At 35.8% G+C, this 24,503-nt stretch overlaps 1 protein-coding gene across 1 annotated transcript; it reads left to right on the top strand.

The window, feature by feature from the left end:
* The first annotated feature begins 114 nt into the window (after positions 1–114).
* Positions 115–20,846, top strand: dhx37 (DEAH (Asp-Glu-Ala-His) box polypeptide 37). Its single transcript, XM_058785868.1, has 28 exons — positions 115–228; positions 691–865; positions 2,627–2,796; positions 2,892–3,004; positions 3,084–3,423; positions 4,550–4,698; positions 4,779–4,871; positions 5,701–5,797; positions 7,004–7,117; positions 7,197–7,298; positions 8,389–8,503; positions 8,596–8,694; positions 9,105–9,166; positions 11,449–11,593; positions 11,685–11,761; positions 13,003–13,235; positions 13,339–13,450; positions 13,547–13,653; positions 14,916–15,104; positions 15,185–15,309; positions 16,656–16,772; positions 16,861–17,033; positions 17,115–17,229; positions 18,056–18,193; positions 18,318–18,412; positions 19,212–19,285; positions 19,365–19,462; positions 20,480–20,846. The coding sequence occupies exons 2-28, from the start codon at positions 760–762 to the stop codon at positions 20,554–20,556; spliced, it is 3,435 nt and encodes a 1,144-aa protein (XP_058641851.1). The 5' UTR covers positions 115–228; positions 691–759; the 3' UTR covers positions 20,557–20,846.
* Positions 20,847–24,503: the final 3,657 nt, after the last annotated feature.

A 24,503-nucleotide genomic window follows, 5' to 3' on the forward strand; every position in this document is an offset into this window, starting at 1 on the left:
AGGAAAAAAAAGACACTTCATATTTAATGGTGCTTGATTATTTTAATTGCATTTAATGCATTATACTTTAAATAAAACATTTGCAGTGGGTTTGTAGAAGCCGTTTTTATGCATGGATTTGTTCACTCGTTTTGTCCGGGGGGAAACATGAATCCCGGAACCTTGTATCGCTGCTGAAGTGCATCGGACACATTTTAAGGTTGCATAACATCACCACAGGATCAACACGTGAGTCTTTTTTAATGTTACTGAATGGCATTTAGATGAATCGTTTTCAGTAATTTTTTTGTGCGGATAAAGTGCGAAGCGACCCTTATTAATATAATCAATGTTTGACACGTCAGTGTCAGTGATTTTGAGGTTTTTAATGAATGTTAATTTGTCAGCTGATCACGAGCAGCATAAACACTGACATCCAGCAGCACACATGAGCTGATATGAAAAGATGATCTCTATATCTCATACTATAACACAGAACTTACTCGAATTAGCCAAAACGAGTGGTAAAAGATGTGTTTGTCAGCAGTAGCTGTGGAGAAAATCCACAGTATCGATGTCACGTTTCAACCCGAAATTAAAACGCGCATCAAATATTTGCTTGAATCAAATGAAGCCTATTTGAGAAGCATTAGTATTTTTGACTTTGTTTTAATGACACCTCCATGAAGTTTCTGGTCATGTTCTTGACAGATTCCCATCACGTTCTCTGCTGAGCTTCACGTCTCTGAGGGTTTGTGTTTGGAGCTGTAAAGTTCTGCCATGGGCAGATTAAGAAAGAAACACAACTGGAAAGGCAGACAGCAGAGCACATCTGCGCAGACAGCTGCTGCAGACAGACAGACTGATGTGCACGTGGAGATTCAAGGTAAGATGCATGCCCTATCATAAGCTCTGCAGTATAGGTTGTTGTTATGGGGATGCAATAACAGGCATAAAACGTTGGGAAAAAAGCAGCATGCGTGCAAATTGCAAAATTACCTAAATGCAACACAATTTATTAAGGCAAATGTAGCACTCACTGTAAATTACTCTAATTTAGGACGATTAAAATGATTTTGTACTTGTCTCTGTAAAATAACACTCCTTTTGTAAACTGTTAATCCACTGCTGGCAATGATTTAAACAATTTTTGTGCATATTTACAGGTGAATGTTTTTGTTATTCATTTATATATTAGTTTCTTTTTATTTCTTACAATTCATTAAAATCATTTAGAAAAATAATTTCAAATGCCCACAAAACAAAGCATTATTATTATTATCTTAATTACTATAATTACTACTTTTATTAAGTTTTAGTGTTTTCAATTATATGTGACCCTGGACCACAAAACCAGTCTTAAGTCGCTGGGGTATATTTGTAGCAATAGCCAAAAATACACTGTATGGGTCAAAATTTTCAATTTTTCTTTTATGTCAAAAATCATTAGGATATTAAGTAAAGATCATGTTTCATGAAGATATTTTGTAAATTTCCTTCTGTGAATAACTTTTTTTTATTTAGTATTATGCATTGCTAAGAACTTCATTTGGACAACTTTAAAGGCGATTTTCTCAATATTTTGATTTTTATGCACCCTCAGATTCCAGATTTTCAAATAGTTGTATCTATTTATTCATCTTTCAAATGATGTATAAATCTCAATTTCGAAAAATTTACACTTAAGACTGGTTTTGTGGTCCAGGGTCACATATTATATTATATTATATTATATTATATTATATTATATTATATTATATTATATATTATATTATATTATATATTATATTATATTATATTATATTATATTATATTATAGGAAAGCTTTTGAAATGTTTCTCTCAGTGAAAGTTCAGTTTTGACCACAGGAAAACAGAAAACAGCACAGAAATGCAAATGGTGATAATAGATGATACATAGATGCAAGAATAAATATGATCTTTTAAAAAATTATAATATAAATGCACTACATTTATAGTGTAAATACATATACATATATCGTGCTTAATGTTTTTAATTAAAGAATTCTCTTCTGCTCACCAAGACTGCATTTATTTGATCCAAAATACAGCAAAAGCAGTAATATTGAAATATATATATATTTTTTTTACAGTTTTTGCTGTACTTCGGATCAAATAAATGCAGGCTTGGTGAGCAGAAGAGAATTCTTTAAAAACATTAAAAATCTTACTGCTCAAAAACTTTTGACTGGTAGTGTATATATTCCTGGGAAAAAAAAGGTGCACATTTGACCATTTTCTGAGAAAAGAGTGTATTTGATTAATTCTTGCTAATTTCCTTACTGGTAATTTGTGCTTAAGACCATTAAAAGCTTAGTGTTTAGCCGTTTTGGGCTTGGCCCATTTTTTTTGGCCTGTAGTGTAATTTGTTTAGTTATTGTAAACAAAGGCTAATTCCGATTTAATTTTCAATCGTATTATAATTGTTAAAATGCCCACTGAATCATCTAGATGAAGGTTTTAAATGATGGTACAGTACTTTAGAAGCATCACATAGCAGCTTTAGAGCTTATTTTGTGTCATTTTCAAGATATTAAGTGTCAGCACTTTCACACATGCGTGTTGTTTTCAGCAGTTTAAATATGTGCGTTTTGGAGCTTAGCATTGCATAATGTGATTTTGTGCAGATGGAGCCATGCTTAAAGGTGTAGACGACTGCAACGCTCTTGTTCTGTCTGCCACCAAAACCAAGAAACAAAACAAAGTCGAACATCCTGTAGCCAAGAAAAAAGCCTTGACAAAGAAGCAGAGGAAGAACCTGGAGAAAGTTCTGGAGCTGAAAGAGAAAAAAACCCATGTAAGAAGAGAGAGTCTGTGAGATTGATGTATCTGGAGGGTTTAGTTGATTCTGTTTGTTGTATACAAATAATTTTTGTGTTTCATTCTCGGCAGAGAGCAGATATATTATCTAAACTAGCTGAGGTTCAGCTGGCCGAGTCGGAGCTCAAACTGCTGTACACGACCTCTAAACTCGGCATCGGAGACAGACTCTACCAGACCAAAGAGTAAGAGATCAAACTGTACTAAGGACTCCAACTAGTTGATATTGAAAAATGTAAAATACGTCACTGTGTGTGCTTGCAGATCTGTGAATGAAGATCAGGATGGGGATTCAACTACTGTCAGGATCAGCAGTGTGAGCGGAGCAAACAGAAAGAGAAGAAGAGAGGTGGATGATGAGGAGGAGAACGAGGGATCTGAGTCCTCAGAGGAGGATGATGGTGAGGGGTCAGACTCATCCGAGGAAGAGGAGGAAAAAACACCTGAGGAAAACCCCACAGAAGAGCCACAGGTGCTGAGAGAGGAGGCCAAACAGAAAGAAACGGATGTTAAGGAAGAGAAGAAAGATAAAGAGGAAACGCATAAGAAGGAAGATTGTAAACCTGCTGTGTTTATTCCTGTGGATCGACTGCCGGAGATTCAGGTACAGGAACTGGATTGGTTTTAAAGTGTGTGAGTGGGAGAAGTTTTAGTGTTTTCAAATACACTTAATGCATTATTTTATATTATATACACCACATTGCTGCTTATTCTGATGAAAAAGTGGTCACTTTAGACATTTAGTGACTGCAAACTAGAGTTTTTCCTTTATTGATTTATTTATTTTAGTATGTTTCACATATATTATATTACATTATAATCCAGGTTTTGAAATGTTTCTCAAAGTTCAGTTTTGACCGCAGGGAAACAGCACATAAATGTAGATGATGATGATGATGATTTATTAACTGATAAATAGATGAAAGAACAAATATGATCACTTCACTTGAAATATTCTTAATGCATTAATTGTGACTCTGGAGCACAAAACCAGTCTTAAGTCGCTGGGGTATATTTGTAGCAATAGCCAAAAATACACTGTATGGGTCAAAATGATTGATTTTTCTTTTATGCCAAAAATCATTAGTATATTAAGTAAAGATCATATTCCATGAAGATATTTTGTAAATTTACTACTGTAAATATATCAAAACTTAATTTTTGATTAGTAATATGCATTGCTAAGAACTTCATTTGCACAACTTTAAAGGTGATTTTCTCAATATTTAGATTTTTTTGCACCTTCAGATTCCAGATTTTCAAATAGTTGAATCTCGGCCAAATATTGTCCAATCGTAACAAACCATGCATCAATGGAAAGCTTATTTATTCAGCTTTCGAAAAATTGACTTGTTTTGTGGTCCAGGGTCACAATTATACCTTGTAATGCACCTTATAATGCGTTACAGTTTGAATGTATTATAATACTTTATTTTTACAACTTTAGAAAGTATAATGTATTAAAATCCTTAATGAGAATGGAATCTGCACATATTAAATTGCATTTTAATTTTTGATCATAATTATGATGCACACATGCATTATGAATACCTATTATACATTAAGGCTATGTTACCACGTTCTCACTTGGATTTGAATCATTTTGGTTTGATTCACATAGATCCGATTCAGTTCACTCTTAAACTCTGATTTTGCCGTTCCTAATAAAGTTATCGATTGACTTTGCAGTTTTACTTAGATTTGGCTCTAATTCTTCATGTGAATTGCAGGAGGCTCGTCTGAGGTTGCCGATCCTGGCGGAGGAGCAGGTCATCATGGAGGCGGTGAAGGAAAAAGAGTGTGTGGTGTTGTGTGGAGAGACGGGCAGCGGGAAAACCACACAGGTGCCTCAGTTCCTGTACGAGGCGGGATACGCCAGGTAATGTCATAATCAACAAGCCGTTGCCTGTGCATGATCTGTGCTGTCTGTCTCTCATTGTTTGCTTCTCTGTTTCTCAGCTCGGGTGGCATTATTGGTGTGACGGAGCCCAGGAGAGTGGCGGCGATCAGCATGTCTCACCGTGTTGCCACAGAGATGAATTTACCCAGCGGGTATGACATCTGTGCGGTGAAGAAATAAGCCAAATGTGACCATACAGTGATGTTAGCTCGGTTAAAAGGTGTTGTTAGGCTGGACATGACCATATCAAACATATTAAAATCACTGTGCCAAACAGCCTTGAGTAGCCTATTGCTTGTATAACAACAGATTATAGTATTAAATATATTATCAACCTAAATATAGACAGATTATTGTTATTTCTATTAATAATCATCATCATCATCATCATCATCTCAATTCTTCATTAATCTAATGTTACATTGCAGATATTCAGATTTGGCACATATATAATTCAACACATGTTTACAAGTGCGTATTTATGCATAAGCTCATCCAATCAAATGCATTTTTTCATCTGAGCATGAGTCATTTATTTGATCAAAATTACAGTAAAAACAGTAATATTGTGAAATATTATTATAATTTAAAATGACTGCTTTGTGATGCAAAGCTGAGTTTTAAGCATCATTGCTCCACATGATCCTTCAGAAATCATTCTAATATGCTGATTTTCTGCTCAACAAACATTTCTGATTATCAGTGTTGAAAACAGTTGTGCTGCTTCATATTTTTTGGAAACATATAAATATAATAATATAATTGTTTCTGCGCTGCTTTGATTCATCCAAATAGCTACGCAGGCATTTTTAGTCTTAATATGTATTTGATGCTGACTTCAGCCTGCTCTGTTAAACCTTCTGTCTTGATGTGCATGACGGCAGTTACTGTAGACCTTTTACAAACATCCTGCATGAAGTCTGAGCAGCTTTAATGCCAAACTGAAGTAAACTGAAGTAAACTGTGTGTGTGTGTGTTCAGGGTGGTGTCTTATCAGATCAGGTACGAGGGGAATGTGACAGAAAACACAAAGATCAAATTTATGACAGACGGTGTCCTGCTGAAAGAAATTCAGAAGGTAACACGCATGCACAAACATGCACCATGTATTACATGCTATGCATTTTTTACTGTGCTATATTATACTTGAATGACCAAAGTTTACACACTAACTCTCAAAGAAAGCTTTTGTGCATCTTTCAAATAAAAACAGGACATCCCAGGGTGTTCCTCAAAGATTTTGTAAACACAGAAATTGTAAACATGATGTATTCAGTGTTTATATTTCACCAGGGGTCAGAGGTCACGCACTGCACATAAAAATAAGCTCGTGCCAACCCTGTTTGTGTAGGTTTCAGCTAACCCTATGTTTATCAAGTAATAAAGCAAAATCCTCCATAAATATACAGTGGTGGCCAAAATTATTAGAACACTAGAATTTTCACCAACTAAAAAATGGTTTTAAAAGTCAGTTATTTCTATCTTTTGCTGTAGTGTGTCAGTAGGAAATACCAGTTTACATTTCCAAACATTCATTTTGCCATTAATTATAATAATCCAGTGAGATTTTTGTTTGCTCCATACAGAGATCTGATCTGATCATCGTCAGTCTGTCTGGAGTGACATGAAGAAACAGAACAAACTGAGACAGACTAAATCCACAAGAACTGTGGCAACGTCTCCAAGACGCTTTAAGAGACCTGCCTGCAAAGCTCCCTGAAAAACTGTGCGCAAGTGCACCGAGGGCAAAAGCTGCTTTAAACGTAAAGGATGCTCGCACCAAACTTAGTTAATAGAAGTTAATTGATAAAGAAAATCTATTTATGACATTATTTTTGACAGCATTCTCATTTTACAGCATACACAAGTGCCTAAAACTTTTAACAGTACTGTAGCTTTGCAGATAGGTCTCTTGAAGCATCTTGGAGATGTTGCCACCGTTCCTCTGGATTTAGTCTGTCTCAGTTTGTTCTGTTTCTTCATGTCATTCCAGACAGACTGATGATGATCAGATCAGATCTCTGTCAAATCTCACAGGATTATTACAATTAATGGCAAAATGAATGTTTGGAAATGTAAACTGATATTTCCTACTGACACACTACAGCAAAAGATAGAAATAACTGACTTAAAACCATTTTTTAGCTGCTGAAAATACAAGTGTTCTAATAATTTTGGCCACCACTGTATGTACCATATAGCAAGTGAGCCCTTGGTATATTGCTGCTCGTTTGATGATGCATCTGCTTTCTTAATATCCCTGTCATGATGCATGTTTTTGCAGGATTTCCTGCTGCAGAAATACAGCGTGATCATCATAGATGAAGCTCATGAGCGCAGCGTCTACACTGATATCCTCATCGGCCTCTTGTCACGCATCGTCCCACTCCGCAACAAGGTAAGACGCATGAACATGCACGATGGTCAGGTTAAAGCTGTGTGGCTGGCATGTTTATAATGCGATCTGTGATTCACAGAAAGGCTTACCCATGAAGCTGATCATCATGTCGGCGACGCTGCGTGTGGAGGACTTTACTGAGAACAAGAGACTCTTCCGAACTCCTCCACCGGTTATCAAGGTGTCTGATTTGTCTACATTGTTCTTATTTCACCTCTGTAACATGTTCATGTCATTATCACACATCACATTGGCATGAAGTAGGGTCCTATGAAATCTGTATTTTACTTTTTCCCAAATTCAGTTTTTTCAGGTTAAAAATGTTTCATATTTATTTTAATTTGAGTAATTTTAGAAATCAAAAAGCATAACTGAAATCATGAAACTTATACAATTTAACAACAATTGATTAAAAGTTAATGAATGCTGTGCCCCCCTCTGGATTCTGGTTTTTCCATTTTAATATTTCTGGATTCAATTTTAATTGTTAAATGTAATTTTAGTAATCAAAAATCGTCTAATAATTGAAAATAATGAATCACAATTTACTTAGTGTAACATAAAAATAAATTTTTAAGGACCTATGAAATCCGTTTTATTTTCCAGTTTTCCATTTTAAGTTTCCTGGATTCCGTATGTTAAATTTTGAATAATCAAAAAGCATGTCTAATTAATTCAGTTCATAAAACTTAATAATAAATAATTTATTGCAATCATTTATTACAACCGTATAATTTTTACAATTATAGAATCCTATGAAATGTTTTATTTTTTCTGAAATTCTCTCCGTTTTAATAATTTCTGGATGTATGATTTAATACAAATGTATAATGAAAAACGGTAGTAAACAAATTAAGGCTTCATGTGTGTACTGTATTCTGCAGATTATGATAAATTAAACATTTAAACATTAGGAAATGTTCTGTAGGTCATCAAACTAAATCATCTGTGACTTTCTTAATTGGAAGGTTAGTAAAAAAAAATAAAAAATCAACCTAAAAATAACCAATAGAGAATGTTCCGTGTAAGTTGCTGTTAGGTCATCACCAAAAAAAACAAACAAACTCTGAAATGTTCTGGGAATGTTATTTTATGCGTGTAAACAAGAACTGTAATCTTGGAACGTTATCATGGAATTCCAAACAAACGCTATCAGGAACCAAATACTAATGCTAGGTGAACGTTCTGTGTTTAAGACATAACTTCTGTTATGATCAAGAAAAACAGTGTTGTCAGATATGACCGTTTTAACCCTGTATATGTGTGTATAGGTGGAGGCCCGTCAGTTTGCGGTCACGGTGCATTTTAATAAACGCACACCAGTGGACAACTACACTGGAGAAGCTTTCCATAAGATCTGCAAGATTCACCGCATGCTGCCGCCAGGTCGGTTAAACACACATACAAGCAAAGATAAATGATATGCACAGATAAATGCATGCATGAATGCAGGGATCTAAACACTTGTGTTGATATAGGTGGCATTCTGGTGTTTCTGACGGGTCAAGCGGAGGTTCATTCTGTGTGTCGCAGACTGAGGAAGGCTTTCCCTTACAGACCCAACCGAGAGCACACAGGTACACAGACACATCTCACACTCACACAGCACTGTTGTGCTTAACTAAAAAAAATTACTTTATTGAGGAATCACTAACCATACATAAGTAGCTATTAAAAACTACATACACAGTACATTGTCTTTTTTTGTATCTAAATGTTCGTTACAATCCCTTAAAACAGGGATACTCAAATCTGGCTCACGAGATCCACTTTCCTGCAGAGTTTAGATCGAACCTTAATCAAACACACCTGAGCATGCTAATCAGTGTCTTCAGGATCATTAGAAAATCACAGGTAGGTGAGTTTGATCAGGGTTGGAGCTAAACTCTGCAGGAAAGTGGATCTCACGAGCCAGATTTGAGTATCACTGCCTTAAGAGGTTAAGCAGCCGTCCCAATATTAAAGACTGAAGTGTGTGTTCTTTCAGATTCAATGGAAACAGAAGAAGATCTGAAGAAGTCAAAAAGAGCGAAGAAAAAGAAGAATGTGGTATGATAACTGTCATCCCAGCTAACAAACATTTATTCTAAGAAGGTTTTGCTTACGTTTCTATTAGGTTATGAATACATTACTTCTGAATGTTGAAAACATCCAGTTTTTTAAATGTTCGTAGTGTTTTTTTGTTATGCAAATGTTAAAGGTGGGGTAAGTGATTTCTGGTAGCCAATGTTGATATTTGAAATCACCAAAACAAACACGCCCCTACCCCAAAAGGGTCTCGCCCCTATTTTGATAGCTCTGCCCCACACATACGTAGCCTACGCAACTCAGGCAACGATTAGTTCTGTGAAACAAAGCAAAACCAATTTACATTGTGTCTGCACTGGACGCGAGCGGCGTGTCAAAATACTATAGAAGTCTTTATAATCAGTGATGCTGAAGAAACAAAGCAACCTCGGCGCTCCTTGAGTTCTCCCCAGCGCAGGAAAGCTGATCCGATATTTACACTGGTCCTGCTTCTTGCCTTATCGTTCCGCAGACGTTTTCCTCTTTTGTTTTTTTTATCCGCCATCTCTACCTTTCTGTCGCTCGGCTCGGCTATCGTCCGTCCTGTGCACTGAACGCTCTCTTCTCCACATCATGAATAGACATGCCCCTTACTGCTGATTGGCTACAAGTTTGTTGTGGTACTCGGCCCCGACTCAGTTTTCTAAAGCGTTTTTGAAAAATTACATACCCCACCTTTAAAGGAACATTACATTTGAACATTTTGCAAACATTGCGGGAACGTTACTTTTGAATGTTCTCTGAATGTTCTGAAACAAGTACTAACATTTAAAAAAAATCCAACTAAAATATTTCAGGAATAAAACACTCTTTTGACTTGTGCTAGTGTTTTGAGAACATTGTTAAAGACTGGGGGCCTGTACCATGAAGCCGGTTTACGTAAATTTCAGTTTAGTTTGCACCAACTCTGGGTTTTAGGTACCATGAAAGTGTTTTGGCTTTTAGCAGTGTTCATCGCCATAGTAACCTACGCTCCACAGCTAACCTGCTCCGGGGCAGGTTATGTTCTGGTTTAGAGATCTCAAACCGAAATTTGACCAATCAGCTTCAAGCAAAGTGACACGTCTCTGACGCAATAAAGCCACTCCTCCAGTTTCTCTTACTCCAAATTAAAGGACGCTACATAGTAAAACATTTTTAAAGATAAAATCATCTGATTCTTAGAGATGATTATTTTTTATAATTATTTTATATTATTTATATGATTATTATACCCTTAATCCATTACACAAGCCAGCTTAGTTTAATAGTAATTATTAAGCTTTTATTTAAAATCAATGTAAACATATAGATAATATGCAATATAAGTTTTAGAATCAATAGCTTTAAACATGACTACATAGATTTTTAAGTGTTTTTATACCTATAAATATGATCAACTCTATAAACTAACTTTACAACTTTTACTTGCACTTGATGTTTTAAGATGTTTTCCTCTTTCATAGATAGATCGTTTCATGATCGTGCTGTGTAAATGTTTAAATTCTTCATATTGTTCAATCTTTTAATCTTCGCACTGACTCTCTCACAAGAAGTGAATCATAGTTTTAAGGCATGTGATTGGCTGCTCATTACTGATGAGGATGAAGCCTGAGTTGACAGAGAAAGTTGATGATCAGCTTCATGGTACCAACAAAGCCGGATTGGACTGGTTTGGTTTTGTCAACTCAAAACTAATCCTGTAACCCTGAGTTTGTTCAGCCACCATCATGGTACAGGCCCCAGATAACTTCGAATAAATGTTTGGACATAACCTTTAGAGAACCTTGTCAGAATGTTCTGAGAACGTTCCCTGTTAGCTGGGTTTGTGTGATACTTGTTGGCCAGTCATGTGTCTTCTCTCTCTCTGCTTGACCTGAATTGACTGTGTAAACTTTACAGTAAAGGTGTTAATTGTTAACTTTAGGTAAAATGAACTAACAATAAACAATACAGTGTTTAACAACATTTACTCATGCATTTTTGAAAGCTCTGGTATCTATAAAGTATCTGTTAATGCACTGTGAACTAACACTGTAAATAAACAATGAACAATGGTATTTTTATTATCTAACATTAATAAGGATTAATAAATGCTGTAGTAATATTTTGCTCATTTCTATTTTAAAATGATTAAATAAAAATGGTGTAGTCAATTATGTAGCATACTACTAGCTGAAACATTGTTATTTGACATACTGTTTATTAAAACAGTATGCAGTATCCAGAATATTTTGTGAAAGAAGTGTGCTGTATACTCAACACAGTTATGATCTTTGTCTCAGTCGCTCCCGAAGATTAATCTGGACAGTTACTCGGTTCTGCCTGTGGACGAGGGTGATGAGGATCGTCAGGCCGGCATTGATGAGGATGATAATGAGGGTTCAGACCTGGAGCTGGAGCTGGGAGATCATCCAGGAGCCGATCACGGTGAGAGACTCTTAGATACACAGGTGTGTTTGATCTGTGCTTGACTGGATGTGTGTTAATGTGTGTGTGTGTGTGTGTTTGCTGTGTTCAGAGGAGAAGGCCGACCCGTCCATCCCGCTGTATGTGCTTCCTCTCTACTCTCTGTTGGCACCTGAGCTGCAGGCAAAGGTATGTGCCTAACTTTAGTGTCCTGGAGTAACAGAGCAATTGTCCAATAAGTGTATTCCACACTTAATTGTGACCCTGGACCACAAAACCAGTCTTAAGTCGCTGGGGTATATTTGTAGCAATAGCCAAAAATGCATTGTATGGGTCAAAATTATCTATTTTTCTTTTATGCCAAAAATCATTAGGATATTAAGTAAAGATCATGTTCCATGAAGATATTTTGTAAATTTCTTACCGTAAATGTATCCAAACTTAATTTTTGATTAGTAATATGCATTGCTAAGAACTTAATTTGGACAACTTTAAAGGCAATTTCTCAATATTTTGATTTTTTTTTTGCACCCTCAGATTCCAGATTTTCAAATAGTTGTATCTCGGCCGATCCTAACAAACCATACATCTCATAAATCCAGATTTTCAAATAGTTGTATCTATTTATTCATCTTTCAAATGATGTATAAATCTCAATTTCGAAAAATTGACACTTAAGACTGGTTTTGTCATCCAGGGTCACAATTTACTTTATTACAATACAATAGATTATTTTCTGTAATTAATAATATAATTAATTTTATATATATATATATATATATATATATATATATATATATATATATATATATATATATATATATATAAAATATAATTTACGTTAACATTACATAATAGAAACTACATTATACTGTAATGTAAATTCATTTTCTGTAATAATATAAATAATTTTTAATATTTGAAACTGTTTAATGTTGTTGGATCATGGAAAATGAATCTCCACAGGCAATTTTGGAGTACACTTTAATTCAATTTTTATTTATTTATTTACATTTTATCCAAGGATTTAGTCTGATCATGTCTCTTTATAAATAATCAGCAAAAGCTTTTGAACTACTTTTCTATTTTCTGACAGTTTGAAAAATTGTTCCAAATACAGAATTTTATGTGGACTTACTGATTTTTGTAAACTGTATTTTTAATTATTAAGCAGTGAATTAATTCATTTATTTATAAAGCAGTGGTTGAATTCTGTACAGAACCAAATTCAACATTTATAAAGATAAAGAAATAAACATAATCAATATGGATGAGAATGAATAAATATCTATCGATGAATGATAGTAAAATGCTGCCAGATGTACTATTTTTATTTTAGATTGACCTCAACCCTCAGACATGTAAAAATGAAAACATTTGTTACAGTTATTGTAGTATGCAGCTGGTTTAGATGTGTTGTGTGTGTTCAGGTTTTCCGTCCTCCTCCCGCTGGAGCGCGTCTGTGCATCGTTGCGACTAACGTGGCCGAGACGTCTTTGACGATCCCCGGCATCAAGTATGTGGTGGACTGCGGTCGTGTGAAGAAGAGGTTTTATGACAGAGTGACAGGCGTCTCCTCCTTTAAGGTCACCTGGATCTCACAGGCTTCAGCCAATCAGAGGGCAGGAAGGGCGGGCAGAACGGAGCCGGGTCACTGCTATAGGTCAGAATCTGACCATTGTTGTATTTTGGAGGAATCTGAATGAGAGGAAGATCTGGAAGCGTGTGGTATTAAAGTGAGGTAATATTTGTGTATGTGTGTGTAGGCTCTACTCGTCTGCTGTGTTCGGCGATTTCAGTTTGTTTTCGGAGGCTGAAATCACGCGGCGTCCCGTCGATGACCTCGTCCTTCAGATGAAAGATCTCAACATTGAAAAGGTTTCCTTTCATCATGTGCTAATCACACAAGAGCTATTACACACCCAAGCATGACAGGTTTGAGTTTGGTCTTATTTATTTATTTTGCATGTTTAGGTTGTGAATTTCCCGTTCCCAACTCCTCCCTCATCCGAGGCGCTGATCTCTGCCGAACAGCTCCTGATCTCTCTGGGAGCGCTGGAGGAACCGCCTCGACACGGACGGTACGGCCCATTTCTCCTCTCTTTTATTCATCCGTCACTCTTTCCTTTAACCGATCCATTTTATGTGCTGGAAGTGAAGTGAAAGGAAATGAACAAGCAATCAGACTGACATGGTTGCTTTTATTAAAAATATACACTGGTGTATGAAAATACCCATTTAAAATGTAATCAAATTTTATGTAAAATATGTTTTATATATAATATAAATATAAACTCACAGCCTTCCTGTGTACTGGTATGCAATGTAAAATTATGACATTGTCTTATTAAATATGCACATATTTGCAAAATATTACAAAATAAGTGATATAAACTATTACTTTATCACTGTCATGTTTAATCTTTTTTTATGTATAAAATATTTAGATATTTATTGTAATGTGTTCATGTAACAAAATGGTTAATAAACACATGAATATGAACTACAGGTCCCATAAAATGATGAAAAATAATACTTTTTCAGTTATTTAGCACAGTGTTGTTTTAGAATTTGTTATAATTTTTATTAATACTTTGAATTCGTTTTTATTTTTAAATTTTCAGTTTTCATTTCAATTTTAGTATTAGTTATTTAGCTTAAATTTGAGTAATTTAGTTTTTGCCATTTTTATTATTTTAATAAAAATAAACTTTTTAAATTTATCTTTTTAGTTTTTATTAATGTTTTATGTCAGTTTTGGTTTTAGTTATTTTAGTTAAACTAAATGAAAATGAGTTTAAAAAAAAAAAAATGTAAGTTCATATTTATTTTAAGTATCGAAATGTTTATTTGTACTTTTAGCTACTATAATAACTCAGATTTAGTCCCAACAAAAGTCCTGAAATTTAAATTAGTTGTATGTCAGTGTAGCTGTAAATACAATGTATAAAATATGTTCATGAGAAATTGTCAATAAATGTGCACACATTTTCATAGTTTTACATATTATTGTTATCATGTTTATTTATATTGTATAATATAATATTTATTTATATTAAATATTGTATAATTAAAAAATATGTAGATACTGTATTTATTGTAATGTATTCAAAATAGTTCATAACCATATGAACGTGAACTATAGGTCCCATAAAATGATAATAAAAAATGATTTTCCACAAAACCCTTACAGTCATCTGAAATATCATTTCAGTTTAGTGCTTTGTACCTATTAAAAATGTGATTGCTGCAAAGTACTTCACAAAGGTGTTAAATGCAACCAGATCATCATTTGTGTCTTTAGTCTTTAGCTTCTTAACCTGTTTCTCTCTCTCTGTTGTAGTTTGGGTGAGATGGAGAGGGCGCGTCTGTCGTGTCCCATAACTCCTCTGGGCCGCGCAATGGCCGCGTTTCCCGTAGCACCGCGGTACGCTAAGATGCTGGCACTGGGCCGTCAGCAGGGCTGTATGCCGTATATCATCACTATCGTGGCCGCCATGACCGTCAGAGAGGTCTTTGAGGATTACGACAGGTCATTCACATGACACGTGCACATTCATTCAGTTCAGAACAAACATTAGCGCTCACTCTGTCTTTGTCCGGGTTTCTCAGGCCTGCGGGCAGCGAGGAGGAGAGCACTAAGATGGCAGGGAAGAAAGCCAGATGTGTTCAGATGAGGAGGTTATGGGCCGGTCAAGGACAGTCGCTTCAGCTGGGAGATCTGATGGTTCTGCTGGGTATGAGTTTGATTTCAATTTCAAATGTTGATGTCAAATATTCAGACATTCAGGTCTAATGTGAAAACTCCTTTCCTGTTATTTTAGTATTGTTTATATACCATTATAGTATTTATTCATATTTTGAATTAGCTTATTTATTTTATGTTTTCAGTTTTAATTTTTAGTTTACGTCTTAGTAATGTTATGTACTTTGTCTTTTTTAAAATTATTATTATTTTAATATTTCTATATTTCCAATTAATATTTATTTCAGTTTTAGTTTTGGTAATTTTAGTACTTCAACTTAAAATTATTTATTTCAGTCAGCTGCAGTGCTATTTTAGTATCATTGAGATACTAAAATAGAGTTTTTTAAATATTTTGAATGTTTTTATTTTGTATTTTCCTTTAATTAAAGTGTTATTAATTTTGTTGTGTTTTTGTATTTTTATTAGTTTTTAAATTATGTCTGTATAGTTTTAGTTAATTTAGCACATCAAGTTAAACTAAATGAAAATGAGAAATGTTGCTTTGGCAACTAGCTGAAATAATATAATAGCTGAAATTATTAAGTTTATAATAAATATACATTATTATTATTATTATTATTATTTAATTTCTGTTTATTTTATTAAGTAACACTTTTAATGGTTTTAGTTTTAATTAACTAAAATAACCCTGGTTAGTAGCCAAGAAAACATTTCCAAAGATTCAAAAGTTTACTCTTTTATATATATATATATATATATATATATATATATATATATATATATATATATATATACGGTATATCAACTTCCTAGTTCTGTAATTCCTGTTATAGTATTTTTCACGAATGAAGACTTTGCTAAAAACATAAACACTAAAAGTGCACTTTGGGAATTTAGTAAATCTGTGCATACTAGGAATAATTTTATTTTCTCAAATAAAGGCCAGGTAATGTTAATTTTAAATACATTACCTAGTGAATATGACATTCACAATTAGTGCTGTCAAATGATTAATCGCATGTACTTTACATGTTTATTATGTGTGTATTTATAAATATAATAAATATACCAATATATATTGTGTAAACAAAAACATTTATTTTAGATGTGATTAATCGCGATTAATCATTTGACAGCACTAATTGTAATAAAAGGATTAAAGCATTTGCCTTTCTATTATTAGACGGAGCTGTTGAACAGAGACCGAACTAGAGAAGGCAAAATAAAAGTCCTGCATCTGACTCTTATCGGCCAAACAAAAATAAAAAAAAATTGGTCATTGCTGATCATTTCAAAATGCCAAATCTTCTATGCATGTTTCTATCATTAGCTTGTGTGGTTTGTGTAATTGTTGGGATGTTGATGGGTGTTTAGGGGCTGTTGGTGCTTGTGAATTTGCGGGCTGCCCTCAGCAGTTCTGTGAGGAAAATGGGCTTCGGTTCAAAGCCATGCTGGAAATCCGAAGACTACGACGACAGCTGACCAATGCAGGTGAAGATACACATGTTTTTTTCTGTTCAGTGATTATTTTGTGTCTGTGCCTGCCTGTGTATGATTGAACTGTCTCTGTCTGTCTCAGTGAATGCCGTGTGCTCTGACGCTGGCGTGTACATGGATAATAAGATGGCTCCTCCGACAGAGTCTCAGGTGCGGTGTTTACGGCAGATCGTGCTGGCGGGTTTAGGAGATCACATCGCCAGACGAGTGCAGGCCGAGGAGCTGCTCGACCCCAAATGGAGGAACGGCTACAAGGTGCCTGGAAGATTGCTTCTGATTTTGCTGTTGAATTTTGCAGAAGTCATAGAGATTTATATGCGTATGTGCGTGTTACAGACTCCTCTGCTGGATGATCCAGTGTTCATTCACCCATCATCTGCTCTTCATAAGACACTTCCAGAATTTGTCGTTTATCAGGAAATCATGGAGACCACCAAGATGTATATGAGAGGTGTGTGTGATTACATATGAAATCAGTGCATTTCTACACATCGCCCTTTAAATGCACTTTTTATAAATTTGTGAAAAATCTCATGGTCGGTATAAACTTTGAACTGTTATATTTATTGTAAGAAGAATGTGCATAATAATTAGGTGAGTTAATAATAACTATTTATTACGTTTATTTATTTATTTAATAATTTAATTATTATAATATTTCGGCGTTCAATCAGAAGTGGACATGGACTCACATAGTGGACCAAAAAATAGAAATAGAAAACAAATAGACCAAAATAGTTTATATTGTACCCAGTGCAATATTTGTCAACAAATTAATCATGCATTTTATGTGTAAATAAATTACTTGAGGTGTCTTTGTGTTACACTTACAATAGAAGTGACATGAAACAATTAAAGACAATTAAGACTTATTAATGAAATGTATCACGTTTTTCACAAAAATATTAAGTAGCACAACTGTTTTTAACATTGATAATAATCAGAAATGTTTATTGAGCAGCAAATCAGCATATGAGAATGATTTTTGAAGGATCATGTGACACTGAAGACTGGTGAAATGATGCAAAAAATTCAGCTTTTCATCACAGGAATAAATTACATTTTGCACATTTTATTTAAATAGAAAATATTTTAAATTGTAATAATATTTCTGTGTGTGTGTATATATATAGTATTTACTAAAATAATTACAAATAAACACTTCATTTGTTTTGAAAAAATTAAATTTGTAAAATAGATGACAGCTCTATTTAAATAATACATTTGTTATATTTCACAAGTGTAAAGAAAATGTTTCTCCATTTTGTTTCATGCAGGTGTTTGTGCCGTTCAGGGCGAATGGATTCCGAAGCTCCTCCCACAATACTGTCACTTCAGTGCTCCGGAGGAAAGCCCCGCCCCCTGGTACTGCCCACTGAGCGGCCAAGTGAAGTGTCATCAGCAGAGCACCTTCTGTAAGAGCCGCCGTTCAAAGCCAGCTTTTGTTTTTTAGTGCCGCTGTGTGTGTGTGTGTTTGTGTGTAATTACAGTCACATGATGTGGGTGTTAGTCTGAACGTGGGTGTGCCTCTCTCCGCAGACAGAGTCAGTTGGAAGCTTCCTGCCATTGAGATGGATTACCCAGAGGGCCTTGAGCATTACAAACAGTTTGCAAAGTTTTTCCTGGAGGGCCAGGTGACATTTATGAGTGTGTGTGTGTGAATGTGGGTGTTAAACCAAAACAAGATGGAAATGTCAGTTATTCGCTCTACAATAAACTACTGGTAAATGGTAAACCAGTTTAAAACCATGGCAAATTTGGTCATTATGAAAAAACCAAAAACAATGTAATGACCATAATCAAGATAATAATGACTGAGTTTATATTTATCCTTATTATTACACGGCTACATACAAAGTAAATACATTACAATTTAACAAATCTCTTCTGCTCACCAAGGCTGCATTTGATTAAAAATACAGTAAAATCACCAATATTGTGAAATATTTTTTAGTTTTAAAATAAGTGTTTTCTATCTGAATATGTTTTAAAATGTAATTTATTCGAATGATCAAAGCTGTGTTTTCAGCATCATTACTCCAGTTTTCAGTGTCACATGATCCTTCAGAAATAACATTTCTGATTATTAGTGATTCTAAGAACAGTTGTGCTGCTTCATATTTTTTGGAAACTGTGATGCATTGTATTTGTCAAGATTCTTTGATGAATAGAAAGTTTGAAAGAACAGCATTTATTTCAAATTGGAATCTTTTGTAACATTATGAATGTCTTTTACTGGCACTTTTGATCAAGTTAATGCATCTTTGCTAAATATGAGAATTCATTTCTATCAGTCAAAAAATAAATATATCTTACTGACCCAAAACTTTAAACAGCAGTGTAAATACATAAATTGAATGATACCATATTCATAATCCATGGTGTTGCTGCAGAAAGTGATGTATGAACTTATTCCTGGCTGAATTTCTGCAGGTTTGTCCCAAGATTCAACAGTTCAGCAAATGTTTACTGTCGTCACCCTCCACCATGCTGAAGACGTGGGCCAGGTAAGATCTAATACGCTCTTTAACTTGTGTATGGAGTGTAAATACTTATTGTTGAATAATCTCCTGCTGTTGATCTCAGGCTGCAGCCGCGGACGGAAGTTCTTCTGACGGCGCTGGTGGCCGAGAAAGTGGACAACAGAACGTCTTTAGAAGCTGCATGGAAGAAAGATGAAAAATGTACGTTGCTATGCATATGAAAATGATTCAGGTTCATACTTTCTTGTGGTCATTTAGTGGAAAACCATGTGGGGATTGATTTTACTGTATCACAGACCATGCAATGCAAACCTGTCACGATACACTAGCATTCAAACATTTAGGGTCAGTAAGATTTTTTTTGAATGAAATCTATACTTCTATTCAGCAAGGATGTATTACATTTATCAAAATTGACAGTAAAGGCATTTATAATGTCAGATTTATTAACTGAAATATAGAAAAAATGTTTCTTGATCAGAAAGTCAGAATATTAGAATGACTTCTGAAGGATCATGTGACACTGAAGACTGGAGTAATGATGCTGAAAATTCAGCTTTGCATCACTGGAATAAATTACATTTTAACATATATTCAAATAAGACATTATGGAAGCCTGTTTAAAAAAAAGAAATTAAAATAATAATAATAATAATGGGGAAAAAAGGTAATTGCAAGTTTTTTCCTTGCAATTCTGAGAAAAAAGTCAGAATTATAACCTCGCAACAGCAAGAAAATACTTTTTTCTTAGAATTTTTTGACATTTTTTATTCTGAATTCTGAGATTACATCACATAATTCTGTCCAATAAAAAAGGTAATCTGAATCTATCTCACAATTCTGACTTTTGTTTTCAGAAATGTTTTCAGAAATTCTCAGAATTGCAAGAAAAAATTGTCAGATAAAAAGTCACACTTTTATTATCCATAGAAAATAATATTTTTCAAGTTAGAAAATTAAGTAATACAATTTTGCAATATTGTTATTGTTTCTGCTATATTTTTCATCAAATAAATGCAGCCTTTGTGAGCACAAGAGACTTCTTTCAAAAACATTTAAAAATCTTACTGCCCCTAAACTTTTGAATGGCATTGTATATATACTGAATCAAAATGCTGATAAATATCAGGATTTATATTTTTAGCTCTGACAGAAATACATTTTTATTAAACCCGAAGTGTGGAAAGAGACAAAAATGGCTTTATTTCTCCCTTTTAGATCTGCTGTCAGCGTTTTGTCAGTGGATCCCAGAGTCTCTTCATGCAGAGGTCACTAAAGTCTGGCCACCGATCTGACACACGGACACACAGTGACCCCTGACCTGTCTGACCAGCACGGGCCTTTTAATCAGAGGACACGCAGCAGTAAGACTGTTAATGAACAGGATCTTCCCGCTTGTGCCTCATTCTCTGACATCACACGGATGGATTCCTCTGAAAGCCTGTGGACAGATGAAGACTTCCAGTGTAAAACGATGGCAAGATCTCGCGCCGCATCTGCAGTGCAAACTGGACTTTTGTAAACCTTTTGTAAACATCTTCAGATCAGAACACCAGAGCAAATAAATTCCTTTGTTTTTAAACTACCTTGTGTCTCCATACTGTCTGTTCTGGCCTTTAACACACTAGCGAGTGTTTGCTAACAGCAGTGAGCATCGCTATTGTGAATAGGGTTGCAAAGGGGTGAAAACTTTCCATGGGAACTTCGTCTGGGGAATTTTGGAAGTATTCCAAGTTTGAAACTTGTGTTTGTGTGAATTTATGAGAATTAATTGGAAATTTGGGGAAATTTATAAAACTGTCATTGTAGTGAATTTGCTTTAGCCAACCTAGGGAGACGAAATAGTGTAGTGATGGGTACTCAAGTCACCAATGGCGTTATGAGTTTTGGATCATGTCAATTAAGGTGCGGTTATGAGCAGTGTTGGGGGTAATGCATTACAAGTAACGTGAGTTATGTAATCAGATTACTTTTTTTCAAGTAACTAGTAAAGTAACGCATTACTTTTTAATTTACCAGAAAATATCTGAGTTACTTTTTCAAAAAGGTAGCACCAGTTACTTTGTTTTCCCATTTATTGACTGACAAGTCTCCTGTCCCCATATTGGGAGAGATCGGAAGCACAGAGGCGTTGTGTGCGCTGTGTGAACATGTTCATTACTGTAGTTCTAGACTAAAAAACTGAATTAGTATTCATCAAAATGAATTAAAACTGAATTGCAGAATATGTCGCAAACCTGCAATAATTAAATATGTTAAATAACACAAATGTATCCAATCCCATTTTATTAACCAATGTCTTTGCTGCTGACCTTTGATGATCCAGTTCAATTGCATACTAATAAGCAAAAATGATTTTAGATAAACTAACAATTGTGCTTCATTGTTTTTTTAGTGTTGAAGAGTGTTGAACCTTCTTCTCCTGCGTTCTACAGTACAGACGTGATTTTACTTTTCCTTCAGCCTGAGGTTTATTCATTACACTTTTTGGTGTGAAAGGGCTTTTACATTTGCTATAAATAGAACTTCCTATATTAAAAACAATCAGGCCCTGCTCATATTTAAAAAGTAACGTAACGCATTACTTTCCATAAAAAGTAACTAAATACCGTAATTAGTTACTTTTTTTAGGGAGTGACGCAATATTCTAATGCATTACTTTTAAAAGTAACTTTCCCCAACACTGGTTATGAGTACATCACATAAGAAAGATTGGTGGGATACCTAACTTGTAGAACCTTTACTGCATTATCAACACAAGGTAGACACAAGTGTAATAAAATACATTTTATTAACAAAAGATAGACAAGAGTAGTCAACAACTACTAAATGAATACCATGAATGAAAAAGGAATAAAGTGCATGAAATGCATAAAATGCGAGCGATTATGTTGGGTGTTGCAATGTCAGAGCTACGTTATCTGGAAAGAGAAACTCTTGCTACTCTGAAACAGGTGAAGGTGAAGAACCTTATTATACATCTAACAAATATATGAAAGATTATTTGTTATCAACTGCAATCAGCTATATAATATCTCATGTAAATTAGAAAAATCATACACTGATAATATACAACAACGCCAAGGTCTCTGGAAGAGGTTTGGATAGGTGATATTTACGAGTGAGTCGTCTGGTGGCGGTGACTTCATCCACTGGTTGTGCTGGTAACAATGCAGTGAGGAAAGGAGCAGGAATCCGTTTCGACCGCCTTGAACACGAAGCGCTGGAGGATGCTGATCTCCTGGAGCGCCAAAGGGTCCTAAAATCTGGAACACGCAGATGTGACCCTGAAGTAGGTGCAGAAGGTCCTTAGCCTGGAACACGCAAGCAAAGGTACCTTGGAGTAAAGGTTTGCTCGCCGGAGCTTAACCTTGTTGCAGATGTCTGTGTGTCTTCTGCCTCTCTGGGCTAGAGACTCAGAATTTGGCCGATCTGCTTTGTCTCTCTAGGATGGAGACTCAGGACGTGCTGCGTCTGTTGTTGTCTCACTGGACAAAGACTCTGAAGTTTGAACGTAGAATACCTCTTTCCTCGCAGGCTGGAGGCTCAGAACGTGGTCGAACGTGTTGCTGCTTCAAAGTTGGAGACTTGGTATCTGTTATTGCCTCTTCCCTCACGGGCGAGAGGTTCGAGTCGTTGGTGATCTGTTGCAGTCCTTTCCTTGACAGGACTCAGACTCAGAACGGAGGATGATCTGCTATTGTCTCACCCTTGCAGGCAGGAGACTCAGAACAAGATCTGTTAGTGTCCCTTCCCTTTCGGGACTCAGACTCAGAACAGTGTATGTTAATGTCTTTTCCATTGCAGTACTCAGACTCAGAATGGAGGTGTTTCTGTTAGTGTCTCTCTGGACGTGCCGGAGACTCAGAACGGAGGTTGATCTGTTGCAGTCTCACCTTCACAGGCCGGAGACTCAGAGCCCGTTGATCTGTTAGTGTCCCCTGGACGTGCCAGAGACTCAGAACAAGGGAAGGTACCTTTATCTCTTTCCGACGAGGAGGAGATTGCAATCTGGCGCTTCTCCATTTCCAGGCAGTGATTGACTGTTTCCATCAGAGCGGGGGACACGCTGTGGCCCACCCTTCTTTCCTCCTGGGGAACTTATTTGCATAGTCCAAACACACATTTAGAAAAGTGTCACTAAAGTTTTACCGGTGCATTTTTCGCTTACCAAACCACAACCAGAATGGATTTGGTCCAAACATGATGAAAAAGATTGAACTGTCATGCATGCATTCATTTGACCATGCACAGCTGAGTTTGTGTAAGATGTTGCACTACACGTCGCTGTCACTGTGTGTGTGTTGTAGTTTGCATCAGTTTAAGGTTTGAGAACATAGTTATGAATGGGTTTGGATGGAACTCTGTGATCTCTCTCTTTGTTTCACAGGCCAAAACCTGAGGAATCTGTCTGTTGGTGGGTGAAGGACAGAAACTGCATTTTGACCAATAGCAAGTCCTGTCCTTCCCGGGCTTTGCTCCAAAGGTCTTTCTTGCCCTCAAAGAGGTGTCTGGCTGTTGTCCTGGCATCTTTATCTGATGGCGTTGGACAGTTTGCTTATGTTAGTCCACCATGATCCAATCAAAATGTAGCAAACCTTTGTCCACTATTGTGGTCAGAGAGGGGCCACGCCATAAACTGGGCCTTGGAATGTGCTGTCCACTACATCATATACAAACATAAATATAAACATTTTGTAAAGATGTTCAAAATTCAGCTTTGCATCACAGGAATACATTATATTTGAAATTATATTAAAACAGAAAACCATTATTTTAAATTGTAATACTGTGCAATATACTGTTTTATTCTGTATTTTGTGTAGGTGTACACATCACAGAGGACCTCTCCTGGACCAACAACACTGCAGCACTGGCCAAGAAAGCACAACAACGTCTCTACTTCCTCCGTAAACTCAGAAGAGCCAGAGCCCCGGCCCCCATCATGTGCACCTTCTACAGAGGCACCATCGAGAGCATCCTGACTAGCTGCATCACTGTGTGGTATGGCGCCTGCAACGCGTCCTGCCGCAAGTCCCTTCAACGGATAGTGAGAGCAGCTGAGAAGATCGTTGGTGTCTCTCTCCCCTCCCTCCAGGACATCTACAGCACCCGTCTCACCCGCAAAGCTCTCTGCATTGCAGGCGATCCCACCCACCCGACACACTACTTCTTCAGTCTGCTACCATCAGGGAGGAGACTGCGGAGTCTCCAGGCCAGGACCAACAGACTGAAAGACAGC

This window comes from Onychostoma macrolepis, chromosome 08 (assembly GCF_012432095.1).
Source record: "Onychostoma macrolepis isolate SWU-2019 chromosome 08, ASM1243209v1, whole genome shotgun sequence".
NCBI lineage: Eukaryota > Metazoa > Chordata > Actinopteri > Cypriniformes > Cyprinidae > Onychostoma > Onychostoma macrolepis.